Source organism: Rhinopithecus roxellana, chromosome 15, assembly GCF_007565055.1.
Source record: "Rhinopithecus roxellana isolate Shanxi Qingling chromosome 15, ASM756505v1, whole genome shotgun sequence".
Classification (NCBI taxonomy): Eukaryota; Metazoa; Chordata; class Mammalia; order Primates; family Cercopithecidae; genus Rhinopithecus; species Rhinopithecus roxellana.
The window spans coordinates 33935715-33950021 of record NC_044563.1 but is presented as its reverse complement, the minus strand read 5'-3'; the positions used below and the strand labels follow the sequence as shown (position 1 = coordinate 33950021).

Below are 14307 nucleotides of genomic sequence, written 5' to 3'. Positions count from 1 at the left end.
CTTTTAATGGGATTTTTTTTAACTGTTCACATATTTTAGTTCATTATATATTCTAAATATTACTCCCTTGTCAGATAGTTTGCAAATATTCTCTGCCATTCAACAAGTTGTCTCTTTATTTTGTAGATTGTTTCCTTTACTGTGCAGAAGCTTTTTACTTTAACATGGTCCCATTTGTCTATTTGTGTTTTTGTTACTTGTGCTTTTGAGGTTTTAACTGTAAAATCATTGCCTAAAGTCCTGAAATAGTTCCCTTATATTTTATTGTAGTTATTTTACAGCTTTGGGTGTTACATTTTAGTCTTTAATCCATCTTAAGTTAATTTGTGTATGTGGTAAGATGCGGGGGTCCAGTTTTATTCTTCTGAATATGGATATCCAATATATCTAGCACCATTTATTGAAGAGATTGCCCTTTCCCCAGTGTATTTTCTTGATGTCTGTTAAATCAGTTGGCTGTAAATGCATGTATTTATTTCTGGATTCTCTCTTATGTTCCTTTGGTATGTGTCTTTTTATACCAATACGCTGCCGTTGTTATAGCTTTTTATTTATTTATATTTTGAAGTCAGATAGTCTGATGCCTCCAGCTTTGTTCTTTTTGCTCGGGATTGCTTTGGCTTTTCAGGCTCCTTTTTAGTTTCATGTGAATTTTAGAATTTTTCTTATTTTGTGAAAATGACACTGATTTTTGACAGACATTGAATTTGTAGATTGCTTTGGGTAGTATGGTCATTTTAACAATGTTAATTGTTCTGTTCCATGAGCATGAAATGCCTTTCCATTTGTTTGCATCTTCTTCAATTTCCTGCATCAGAGTTTTATAGTTTTTCTTGAAGAGGTCTTTCATTTCCTTGGTTAAACTTATTCCTGTTTTTCTTTTCTTTTTTTTTTTTTTTTTCAGTTTTTGTAAATGGCATTGCCTTCTTGATTTCTTTTTTGGCCATTATTCATGCATAGAAATGCAAACTAATTTTGGATGTTGATTTTGTATTCTGCAACTTTATTAATTTATGGGATCTCCATTTTTTTTGGTGTAGTACCCATACATGAACTGTTGTCAGTCTGATGAGATAAAGGCAATATTGAGAATAAGTGTTTAGGAACTTTTATGAAACTTTCAAGGAGTAACATCTGTTAAATCTAATAAACAATTTGGCCTTGTATTTTGCATACTTTTTCTTCAATTTTCCTAGTGCAGTTATCCCTTAGTATCTGCAGGTTATTGGTTTCAGGACTCTCAAGGATAGTAAAATCTAAGGATGCTCAAGTCCCTTATATAAAATGGCATTAGTATCTACATATAACCTATGCATATTCTCCTGTATACTTTAAATCAACTCTAGATTACTTATAATATCTAATACAATGTAAATGTTATATAAATAGTTGTTACCTTGTATTGTTTTCTATTTGTCTTGTTTTTTACAATTTAAAAAAATAATTTTCAATCTGTGGTTGGTTGAATCTGAGGACATGGAACCCATGGGTATAGAGGGCCAACTGTGATTAATTTTTCTTATATTTTTTAAAAAAAGTATTGGTTGGTGATGGTTTGAAAATTAAAAACGAAACACAGTTCCTTCTTGCAGATAGTCTGAGAAAAAACAGCCCAGATTATACACTGAAAAATTAATAACTTTTGGTGAGGTCCCGAGTTAACCGTTTTTTTTTTTTCATTTTTCTTTTCACTTAGAGTTCATCAATTAATTAGAGCTCACTAATTAATTTTCAGCTGATATTCTTTGCTTGTGTTTTCACTCTGAGAAGTTACCGTTTTACCAGTCAGGTTAGAAGTAATGCAGTAAGTTCGGTGGAAAAACAAGTAATAATAGATCTAATTAGTGAGACTGTACTGTGCAACCGACTCTGTATAGAGAAAAACAACCGATTACGTAGATATTTTTATTCCCATTTTAGAGATGAGAAACAACTTAACCACAGCACAGATCAAGTGTAGTGACAGAACCGGGATTCCCACGCAGGTTTGTCTGGTTCCAAAGTCTCTACACCTTTACTGCACTGTTCTTTATTAATCACTAGATAGAACCATACAAATATTGTTATATCAGGCAGAAGGTTTCGAGGGTTCTATTAACACAGTGCTAGGAATGAACTGGGTGGAAGAAAGTATATGGGTCTCCCATTCAAGGGTTCATCAGTCTTCACCATACTTAGGAAGTTTAAGTCAAAGTAGCTGACAGTGAGTTAGCATTTTGGAAGACAGGTAGAGATGGTGAAGAAATAAGGAAATTCGGCCGGGCGCGGTGGCTCAAGCCTATAATCCCAGCACTTTGGGAGGCCGAGACGGGCGGATCACGAGGTCAGGAGATCAAGACCATCCTGGCTAACATGGTGAAACCCCGTCTCTACTAAAAATACAAAAAAAAAAAAAAAAAAAAACTAGCCGGGCGAGGTGGCGGGCGCCTGTAGTCCCAGCTACTCCGGAGGCTGAGGCAGGAGAATGGCGTAAACCCGTGAGGCGGAGCTTGCAGTGAGCTGAGATCTGGCCACTGCACTCCAGCCTGGGCGACAGAGGGAGACTCCGTCTCAAAAAAAAAAAAAAAAAAAAGAAAGAAATAAGGAAATTCTTCTGTGAGTCATTATAGATATTTAAGCTTGTTAAAAAATGTTTTTGAATACCTACTCCTTTTGCCTACAGAGTACAGTTAAGGTTTCTTTTTTTTTTTTTTTTTTTTTGAGGCGGAGTCTCGCTCTGTCGCCCGGACTGGAGTGCAGTGGCCAGATCTCAGCTCACTGCAAGCTCCGCCTCCCGAGTTTACGCCATTCTCCTGCCTCAGCCTCCCGAGTAGCTGGGACTACAGGCGCCCGCCACTTCGCCCGGCTAGTTTTTGTATTTTTAGTAGAGACGGGGTTTCACCGTGTTAGCCAGGATGGTCTCGATCTCCTGACCTGGTGATCCGCCCGTCTCGGCCTCCCAAAGTGCTGCAGTTAAGGTTTCTTAAAAATTATGGAAATAAAAACAATCGGTCGCTGTCTGTCCTTGCCAAACTGAAAAAAGGAATAGAACGGCTAAGCCTTTTGTGCTTAAACACATACTCATCAGTAACTACTTTAGCTCCACAGAACACAACTAAGCTAGGTTGTTCTTCTGGGGAATGTACTTGCAAGTTAATACTGCACTTAAAGTATAAGGTTTTTTAAAGACATCAGTTGTACATTATAAATTAAATCCAGTTTAAATCAGTATGATTCTATTTATCCTAGCAAGGAAGTTTTTTCTTTTTAAGGATCGTCTGATTTATTTTACAGGAATAATCTTTGCATAATTTTACACCCCATACATGAGATGATTGGGATTCAATCTCTATCAGAAAAATCCCTTTATGGTGTCCTTCTTACGTCCTCTGTAACAGAAAAATCCTAGCAGAAGCAGTTCCTCTTTACCCAGTTCCTGTTCTCTTATCACAGTTCTATTCCTCCACACTCCCTTCCTGCTAGGCACGGGAATTTGAAAGGGCAGGGAAACAATGGTAAAAGTTTGTCTTCTACTTGGGTAATCCAATACCACCGCATCCAGTAGTATATAATTCTTTTTGCATGTATATCAGTTTCCTCCCCAATCCCTCTTCCATACCTCTTTCTCACTTTTCTCTCATTATCCTGTCCTCTTGTTTTCCTTGACCTCCACATTCCTGTCTCAATCATCCTCCTGGCCTCAGGTCCTTATCTCTTTCCTGAGACCCTCCTGCTTAGTGTTCCCTCATTCCTCTTACACCTAGGATTTCTCCTCCTTCCCCAAGGGTCTAGTCCTTCATCCCTCCCGCTTAACCAGACCCTCTCACCCTGGGAGCCGCCACCTCCCTTTCCCCAAGACCCGAGGTCGCGCGGCCGGACACAGCGAGCATGGCGCGTCGGTGGCGGCATCTGAGCGGGCGCAGTGGGGTCTTCCCGCAGCCCAGCAGCCCACGGGCGCGGTGCACTCTGGGGGAACATGGCCGCTTCCGGTCTCTCTCCCGGTCCGGCGCTGGCCTGACTGCGGCCCCTGCCCGCAGCACTCCGCCCTCCGCTTCTCCCGCCCTGTGGCCGCGAAGACCGCTTCAGCCTTTCCCTCTGCTGCCTCTGCCGCGCCATGGAGAAGAGCTCGAGCTGCGAGAGTCTTGGCTCCCAGCCGGCGGCGGCTCGGCCGCCCAGCGTGGACTCCTTGTCCAGGTAACCAGGACGCCCAGGGCCCCGCCCAGCGTCCGAAGGGGATGGAGAGGGGCCGGGGACCGCTGAATTATTGCCCCGATTCGCGGATTCTGGTTTCTGAAGGCTGCGCCGGAATTCCTTCCCCAGGACTTGGGAACCACTTCTGCCTCTTTCTCTGGGGCGTGGAGGCTGAGGAAAAGGAGGTTAAAACTTGCTGCTGCTTTATCGATTCCTCCACCTTTCATATTCCGATCTCTTTTTCTCCCCAAAGGAGGTGGCCCCAGTTAATTACTTTCTGTCTCTCATTCCCTCTCAAACCTTTTTTAAGACAGTTCCCCCCGTCCCCATTCTTTTCCCCACATTTCCTGTCTTTCTCTATCACTTTTTCCAAAACCATCCTTCAGTCAATCTTTCTTTCTGCACCCTTTCTTATGTCTTTGGTTTTTGGATTCTTGCCCAAGCCTTTTCTCTCTTTTCATGGCTTCACTTTCTTAATTTCTTTCATGCTTTTCTCTACACTCTGATTTTCTTCTCGTCTCTCCTTTTGCTTAAATATGTAAATAAAAATGTCTCCTGTGCTTCTCTTTTCTAAATCTTCCAGTTGAAAGTCAGTATCAGGGAATCTGAGTGATTTTTATTCCCAGTGATAGGTGTAAGAAAACAAAATGAGTGGTAGTTTTCTTCCTTCTTGGGCTACTGATTCTCCAGGTTGTCATTTATCTTGTAACAGATGGGAATTTTATCCTGGAATTTTGAGGAGGACTTTATGCAGCTTTGCAGAGAGCTCTTATGAATATTAACTAGACGCGTTTTGGATGCAGTCTTTTTCTTTGATTTTTAAAATAATGATTTAAAATTTTATTAAAAAATAATGTAAGACCTGTGTTTGCTTTTTATGCAGCCATGATGAAATCTGGTTCTTTCCCACTGAATAATAGTCTAATTGTTATTAGAGAGTTATTCGATAACTGCTGTGTGAAAACACAATTTTCATTTTCTCGAATCAATTGAAGTGGCTCTATTATAATTCATTTTGGATTCTGCTAAATATGGGTAGTTATTGCTTTTTTTCCTATTGGTGTTCAGTACCTCATTGGGGAACCACTGTCTGATCCCATCATTCTAAATCTCTATATGCGTTCATAGCTCCCTGCCCAGTCGTTTTTCAGAGTCCTTAATAAGTACATTATAATTGTTGGCTTAAAGTGCCTTTTCTACCAGGCTATAAGCTGTTGTACTTGAGGGCAATCTTAATCATCTTCATATCTCCAGCACTTAACATAGTCTCATCATGTGATAGGTGCTCACTATGTTCATTTTTTTCAATTTGTAGCCTGAATTATCCAGAAGAGGAGTTTTCTTTGCAGTTTGATTATATATATTGCACGTTTAAATCAAGTATTTTTTGAATTCTGTATTTATTGCTTTGAAATGTAGAAAGCTGAGGATTAACATGTTTAGTTGTAAAATTCATTCAGAAAACAGGTTGGAAAATTCTAATTTTATGGGAAAGTTACAAATGACAACTATGCCTCAGAATAGAATAAGAGGCAACCAGTACTCTCATCCGAGGCAGAGGAGTCAGAACCACATGAAGCAGCATAGTATGTTAGAAACAAGGAAGTACTGGAAGTTAGGAAGCTCCCATGCTGAAGTCTCTGGCTGAGCTAGCTCTTTGGTCTTTATCGTTTAACCTTTTTAGTCTGCGGTTTTCTCATCTTTTAAAATAAGAAGCTTAATCTAGAAAATCTGTAAGGTCCCTTGGAACTCTAAAATTGTCATTTTTTAAATGTTAATGACAATACCAAGATAAATGCATTGGTATTAATTTTAAAGATAATTCCTTTGCAAATAACCTGTTTTGAATATTTGCGATTACACTAAATAAGTGTCTTTTATTATCACAAACTAATATTTCTAACGATGCCACTTTAACATATTTATTTCCTAAAAAAGAAAGCCCAGCAAGTTTAAAGTTTGTGAACTTCTTTATAAAAAAGTATTTACTGACATGAATTTTAGAAAATTAAGTACTCCTCGCGAGAATTGTGATTATAGCTTAGTCTCATCCTCTCTGGACAAAAATGTAAGTATAATTCCTGTTTTCCGTGAGAGAATGCCAGCTTTCATTACTCTCCTCTGGAAGACAGAAAAGTAGTATTTACTTAATGTCTACTGTATGGAAGTTTCCCTGCTAAATTCTACGTATCTTTTATTTCATCAATCCTCATACCTGTTTGTGGCACTCTCTTTAATCAACAGTATGTAATAGATACATTATAGACACTAGTTAGAAAGCTTAATTTTAAACAATCTAGGCTAACACGTCTTCGCAGTTGATTCTAATACATTGCCAGTGTGAAAAACTTAATCTAGGCTAACACTTCATCGCAGGTGATTCTAATACATTGCCAGCGTGGAAAACTTAATCTAGGCTAACACTTCATCGCAGGTGATTCTAATACATTGCCAGCGTGGAAAACTTAATCGAGGCTAACACTTCATCGCAGGTGATTCTAATACATTGCCAGTGTGGAAAACTTAATTTAGGCTAACACTTCATCGCAGGTGATTCTAATACATTGCCAGTGTGGACTGCTGTGGTCTCACAGCTGTGTTGTGTCTATCTAGATTGTTTATTTCTTTTGTTACACTAGCCTTTGACAAAGCAAAATTATTGCTGTTTGGCCTATATTATCTCAGTTTTTGCAGAAATGATGCCCTTAAATTGTAGTTTATTTTTATGCTTTCTGTTTTTATACAGAGGCCTAATTGGGAAACTGCCTTGGGAATTTGTTTTGATATCTCTGGCAAAATAGTAGTTAATATTGTTAAATGTGTCACAGAATGTCTTTCACCCATAGATTGACATAAATTTCTGCTGAGTTTATCTACAAGGAAAATTATTTATAGAAAAAATTATGTATGCTCCTTGTTTGTTAGTAAATGCTAACTACATAACTGCATCTTTCTCTTTAGCTTAGTAAAACACTTTAGTCAAATTTATATCTGAAGGTGGAAATATACTCATCTCTAATTTCTTTAAGTACTTTTATTATTACATGAACTCAAGTTAAATATGTGTTGTGTTTAAATGTATTGATTAGATGTTTTAAGCCCTTTTGGGAAGTAGGAAGACTAATACACTAATCCATGTGGTTGCCCATTGTTTTTTGAAAATGACATACTTGGCCGGGTGCCATGGCTCATGCCTGTAATCCCAGCACTTTGGGAGGCCAAGGTGGGAGGATCACTTGAGCCCAGGGGTTTGAGACCAGCCTGGGCAACATAGTGAGACCCCATCTCTAAAAAAGAAAAACTTTTTAAAATAAATAAAAATATTTAAAATGAAAATGACATACTCCATTGAAGTTGGATGAAAGGCCATTGTGCAATCTGTAGTTCACAATAAACATATAATGGGTCTTACTAAGTATCTGTAGTCATTTCAGAGTTGCTCTTGTCTCCAGTTATGCCTTCTAGGTCATCATAGGCCTGATACCTTTGCCCACAAGTGGGCAATTTCATTCTTCATATGATATCCAGATAGTAGTTTCCTAACCAGCTATAGTTATGTCATCCTGAATCTTTAAAAAAAAAAAAAGTAATTGTCAGCTGGGCGTGGTGGCACGCGCCTGTAATCCTAGCTACTTGGGAAGCTGAGGTACCAGAATTGCTCGAACCTGGAGGCCAAGGTTGCAGTGAGCCAAAAACGCGCCACTGCACTCCAGAGTGGGCAACAGAGTGAGACTCCATCTCCAAAGAAAAAAAATAAAAAACAGTAGTTGTCTTTGGTGAGTCCTGCTTAATAATTGCCGTACTTCAGTAAACTGTTCAGCAGCTCTTGTATATCTTGCTGTTGGCCATTCTTCATGTACGTCTAGCCCCACAGAAAGAGAGCGGGGGTTGTGGAAAAATTCACTTTAGCATCCTGATAATCTAGTTATGTTCTGTAATTTTATTCTTGTTGGGTGTGGTCTGATTCTTGATATAAGTATGACTTTATAGGTAAAATATATAGGTACAATAATATACTATATAGGTAAAATAATACTGTAAGTCAGATGTGATAATAAGAGTAGTCCTGAGTCTCAGAACTGTAATGAGTTACACAGCAGAATTTGACATTATATTGGTAATAATCTGCCATCTTAGTCTGGTTTTCCATTTTTCAGTTTATACACTGGTATAAAATGCACTGCTTTAGTGGGTTTCTTTGATTTGTTTGTATTATGCATAATCAAATGGTAAGATATCCAGTGCCAAATAGGTGCTCAGTGCACATCTAAATGAAAGAATGTTGACAGAATGTTCACCACTGGTCTTGTTTGTTGTTCCCATTCAAAGGATTAAAAAGGATTCCTTCTGTTGAATTTGGCCTGAACACTTGCAATTTCAGGTCTAAGTTGAAGTTATTTTTATGGGAGACTCTGGATATCTTGAGCTGATTTTACTGGCTGTATTATCTGTTCTGTGCCCAGTCCTATACATAATGAAGTTATTATGTCCTCTTCAACTACCTATTTATCCATCTGCTACTCTTGTTTACTTTTGCCCCTTTTGCTCTAACTTGTGTTGTTAGTCGTTTTATTTAATGTGTATTCTTGTCATCCTTCATATACCCTCAGGCTTTAGTTATTCTGGGTACCATACTTGTTTATCCCAGATTATTTTGGTTTTATCAATTTCTAGTATATAATTTCATTAGCATTGATGAGTATCTTATATTTACATTTAACTTCCATTAAACAAATCAAAGGGGAGGTACACATACTCAAAGTAGTTCTCAACTAATTGCATTTCTATTATTTTTTTATTATTATTTTTTTTTTTTTGAGACGGAGTCTCGCTCTGTCACCCGGACTGGAGTGCAGTGGCCAGATCTCAGCTCACTGCAAGCTCCGCCTCCCGGGTTCACGCCATTCTCCTGCCTCAGCCTCCCGAGTTGCTGGGACTACAGGCGCCAGCCACCTCGCCCGGCTAGCTTTTTGTGTTTTTTAGTAGAGACGGGGTTTCACCGTGTTAGCCAGGATGGTCTCGAACTCCTGACCTCGTGATCCGCCCGTCTTGGCCTCCCAAAGTGCTGGGATTACAGGCTTGAGCCACCGCGCCCGGCCCTAATTGCATTTCTAAATTGCATGCCTGCCTTAAAATTATCATCATTTGAAAACAGCAATTCCTGGATTTCTGTTTCCATGGATTTTGATTATACTTACAGCCTGAAGAAGTAGAAGAGTTTCCTAAATTTCTAAAACACATTTTGTTGCAAGGTCTTATCTTTAGTTTTAGCCTCAAGGTCACTTAAGAATGTTGTGTTGGAGGCCAGGTGCAGTAGCTAATGCCTGCAATCCTGGCAGTTTGGGAGGCTGAGCAGTTTGGGATGGCTTGAGCCCAGAAATTCCAGACCAGCCTGGGTCACATGGCAGAAAACTGTCTCTGCAAAAAAATAAAAAGTTAGCTGGGCGTGGTAGTGCATGCGTGTAGTCCCAGATACTTGGGAGGCTGGTGTGAGAGGATCACCTGCGCCTGGGAATGTTGAGGCTGCAGTGGGTTGTGATGGTGCCACTGTATTCTGACCTGGGCAAGACAGTGAGACCCTGTCTCAAGAAAAAAAAAGTGATGGTAGGGTAGATGCTTTTATGTTGTTTTTCTAGTAGTGGTGATGGATTTGTGTACAATCACACATTTTTACCCATTCCCTTTGTCACTCTTGGCATGTCTTCTGAGACAGCTGGCAAGATTAGAGGTAGAGATTATAGCTGTAAAACAGAATAAAGCTACCAGATTGAACCTACAACCTTGGCATTATTAGTAGCACCTTGCATCAAACATTGAACATATCAGACTAAAAATTACTTATGTTGGATTTCATTACTTAAAAACCCTCAAAGAACTAAGTTCTCTTAGACAAGAACCAATATGGGTCTGAAATATGTAATTATGTAGCTTTTCAAAAAGGACATATTTAAAGAATGCAAGTTGATAGTGAACCTGAGACTGGGTCCCGTATATATCTGTATTTTTCCTTTTTATGCTATTATCAATAATTTCCTATTAGTGTAGATCAGTAGTTCCCAAAGTTTGGTCTCCAGGCCAGTAGCATCAGTATCTCTTTGGGATTTGTTAAAAATGCAAAATCTTGGGCCCTACCTTGGACCTAACTGAATTAAAATTTTAGGGGTGGAGCCCAGCTGTTGGTGTTTTAGCAAGCTTTCCAGGTGATCCTGATGGACGCTAAAGTTTGAGAACCACTGCCTTGGATCTTTTGCCAATTGGTGCCTTTTGTAATGCAATCAACATTACTTAAAACTAAGCTAAGGTCTATGGTAGAGGTACTGTGAAACTATTACTTGAAAGCATTTTTGTAATAAATGTTGACTAAAGTAGTAAAAGGTAAAAGTCATCTTTTGTCGATTTATTAGATTTGATTTCTAGGAAACTTCCTACGGCATTTTTCTTAGTCATGAGTAACACGAAACAAGAATATGTGTTTTAGGCTTTTTCTTAAAAATAGATTCTTAGTGAGAAAGATTAGTGGAAACAAGCATTTAAAAAGGGTACAGTTGACCCTCAAACCACATGGGTGTGAACCGTTCAGATCCACTTTTATGTGGATTTTCTCCTGCCTCTGCCACTCCTGACAGCAAGACCAACCCCTCCTCTTCCTCCTCAGCATGTGCAACGTGATGAGGATAACAAACTTGATGATGACCCACTTCCACTTAATGGGTAGTAAATATATTTTATTTTTCTTGTGATTGTCTTAATAACTTTTTTTTTCATTGTTAGAGTTCGGTTTATTGGCGTGCAGCCTAAAATATGTTTTGATGGGCTATTTATGTTATCGGTAAAGCCTCCAGTCAACAGTAGTCTATTGGTAGTTAAGTCTAGGGAGTAGTTTGGGGAGTCAGAATTATATGCGGATTTTCAACTGCATTGAAGGTCAGCACCCCAACTCCTATGTTGTTCAAGGGTCAACTGTGTTATGAAGAAGTAATTCCAGGAGGCCATCACCTGAACCCATAAAGTTTGGATTATGCCCAAGGGAAGGAGATAACCTGGATACAGATGACCAGAAAGCAGTAAGTTGGTTTTGGAAAGCTGCCAAGTTAATGCTATTGTATTCAAAATCACCAGAGCCAAAGATTGCATGTGATTCAGGATTTGAGTAATGGAAATTCTCCAGATTTTAGTGTGGAATATTTTTCCTTTGTAAGGAGGATGGTTTTGAATATGTAAAGTACTTGCTATCTTTGTGTCTACTGTATGATTTAGTTAAATTGGTAGATAATAATTAAACACTATTAGAGGTGATAGTCAAGGATAGGGAGTGATTTTAAAAACCACTTTCCACCGTTAAAAACGGAACTGTTCAAAAAGATAAGGTTGGTACTAGATTATTGAAATAAAAAGGACTAGGGAAGATGCCTTCTTGAAAATAATAACTTCAGTTCCCTTTCCTGTAGTTTTATTACACAAAACTAGTTGTGCCTGTCCCTCCTAATATGTTTCTATATAGGTACCAATGTTGTCTTTAATATAAACTGTTAATAAGCAAGCTTCATAATTCTTCCCTTCCCCAAGTACATAGGACCTGTGGCCTCAATCACTGGTGAATATTCATTCTTTCAAAGACTCTTACTTTGTATGAATAACTCTTGGTCTCTTTAAATATTTTTAGTCTAGAGTAAATAAGAGCAGATTCTGTGTATTAAATATATTAAAAATTAGCTGTAAAATATATTTTAATTAAAAATTTAAACACTGTTATTTGGAAAATTCTTTTTTTTTTTTTTTTTTTTAAGTTATGCTTTAGGCTTAGCAGCGCATAACAGAAAATCCAAACTGACAGTGGCTTAATATAAGAGATGTTAAATTTTTTGTTTCCACATGAAAGCCTGGAGAGAGTCAATACAGATCTAATATGGTGGATCTGAAGTATCAAGGACCCAGATTGTCTTACATTCCAGGGTTACCTCATGAACCAAAATTATTGTTGGAACTCTAGCTATTATATCTTCAGGAGGAAGGGAGGAAGAACACCATTCTCTCTCTCTTTAAAGGATACTTTTTTGGCAGTCACACGTCTTGTTTTTAAGCTTACATCCAGTTGGCTAGAACATGGTCCCATGGCCGTACATAGGTAAACGAGAGGCTAGGATAGGCAGTCTCTTCTGTGAGGCCTTTGTGCTGAGCTAAATTTGGAGGTTCTGTCACTGAGGAATAGGAGAGAATGGGTATTGGAGTCATAGCAGCTTTTCCCCTTGTGTACAAATGAATCATTTAAAAGAAAGAAAGACATTTTCCACCTAAATTCTGCAATTCACTTATGCCAGAGACACCCTTAGAGTTGCAAATGCAGTTACCAAAATAGAAAACACACTGAAAGAGAGGAGGTGATACATTGTTGCAGACCAAAGAAGAGAACTGTGTCTTGGAGCACTCTGAACTCTTGAGTTTAGGTTTCTGTTTTTTTGTGTCTTGTCTTGGGTTAGATTTTTATAATCCTAGTCTGGAACCATAAAATGAAAGTGATGCATTTAATAATGGAAAGATCATTAAGTGATGGGGAAATAGAAATCAAATGAAGAATGGATTGATGTGCTGTTTTATATTTCACTTGAAGAGCTCAAGGAATTGCATGGTAAAGTAGTAGTGGTAATGAAGTTGATAGTCTACTCTGCTTACTTCCAGTTTGACATCCATTTCCAAGCCATGTATCCATGTATTTTATCCTATTCCTGAATGTTGCATCAGGTTCTACTTAGGTATTTTCTATCATTTTAGTTGTAAGGATGTGGTTTCCATAAGGGAAGTAAATCTGACCATTTTAGTTTATGAATGCTTTTGCCAATGTTCAGTTTGTTTTTATATCCTTGACCTAAACATTTTATTAAAAATCCAGAGACATCTGTGTCTTATATATTCTTTTGTCACCTAATTAAATATTAATATTTTAAGCATATAATTTCAGACCTAAGGAGTTTAATAATTTGGAAGTGAATAGAAGAGCATATGTATGTAAGTCTCCTCTGGATTGATAAAACATTTATTCATCAGGCTCCGAGGATTTAATAGGCATTAAGTCAGAAATATATCCATTTCTCTTCTTGGCAGAATTGCTTTTACTGATAGCAGCAAATGAGCAGTTGCTGAGGTAGGGAGGAGGCCTTGTCTGGAGGTTATGCATTAGCAAAAGGGAAAATAACTGGCTGATGATGGGCTGGTGATTACAAGCCTTAATATTCTTGAGCTGAGCCAAGAAGCCCAGCAAAGCTCAACAGTGAAATTTTGTGTAGTACAGATGTTCTCTGTTACCAATATTAGATAAAATTCTTCTATTAGAAGCAAAGGCATTGCCTCAAAATAGAAATACCCAAGACAAGCCTTGCTTTCCTAGTGGTAGACAGTTATAGTAATAAATTAGTAGTATTAATATTAAACACAACAATAATAATATAAATAGCACAACATTTATTGCATGCTTACTATGCTGGGCATGGTGCTACATTTCTTCTATGCATTTTCTCATATAATCCTCATAACTATATAAAGTAGAGAGTGTTAATGTTTCCATTTTACAGAGAAGAAAACAGAAGATTAGAGAGGGCACCTTGACATGTGAATTCAAGTCCATTTGACTTCAGGGTCTGTGCTCTAAAGAACACACATGCCTGAAGATCTAGTGCCCCAGGTGCAGACCAAAGCTTTGTAGTTAGAGGGCAGTCCCAGGGCAGGTTGATTGGGTGGTAGTGATGAGGACACGAGTTTCCTTGACCTGCTGTTTTGCTGGAGAAGGATAAAGGTACACTATACATTGACCAAGTGAAAGTGTTCATATTTGGAGAGAATTTTCTTTACCTTTGAATGTTTTTTTTTTCCTTCTGACAGAAAATAGGATGATTTTTTTTCTTTGCCTGATGATTAAGAGGATAGTATCATTTCATTCATTACCTGATGATTAAGAGGGTAGTATCGGTAGTATCATTTCATTCAAAATAACAGTTTTACATTTTGAAGATCATATAAAGTATGAAGCAGGTAATTGCCAAAGCCTCCTCCCCACCACTCCCTGCCCCACAGGCTTTGCACAATGATTTAGAATTCTTTAGGGTTCCTTAAATTTCTGAATTCCCCTAAGTTCCTTTGTGTTTG

At 38.2% G+C, this 14307-nt stretch overlaps 1 protein-coding gene across 7 annotated transcripts in view; it reads left to right on the top strand.

Annotated features, from left to right (window-relative positions):
- Positions 1-3840: 3840 nt before the first annotated feature.
- The window catches only part of MTMR2 (myotubularin related protein 2), an 83359-nt gene continuing 72892 nt past the window's right edge, over positions 3841-14307 (top strand). The window contains exons 1-2 of one of the 7 annotated variants that reach the window (XM_030917240.1): positions 4056-4173; positions 11125-11234. Coding sequence is in view for 1 of the 7 variants with exons in the window: in XM_010375431.2 (XP_010373733.1) it covers positions 4094-4173 (80 nt within the window). In the remaining 6 variants the exon portion in view is untranslated. Of the gene's footprint in view, positions 4174-11124; positions 11235-14307 lie in introns of all 7 variants that reach the window. The other 6 variants (XM_010375431.2, XM_010375432.1, XM_030917242.1 and 3 more) reach the window with 6 other exon arrangements.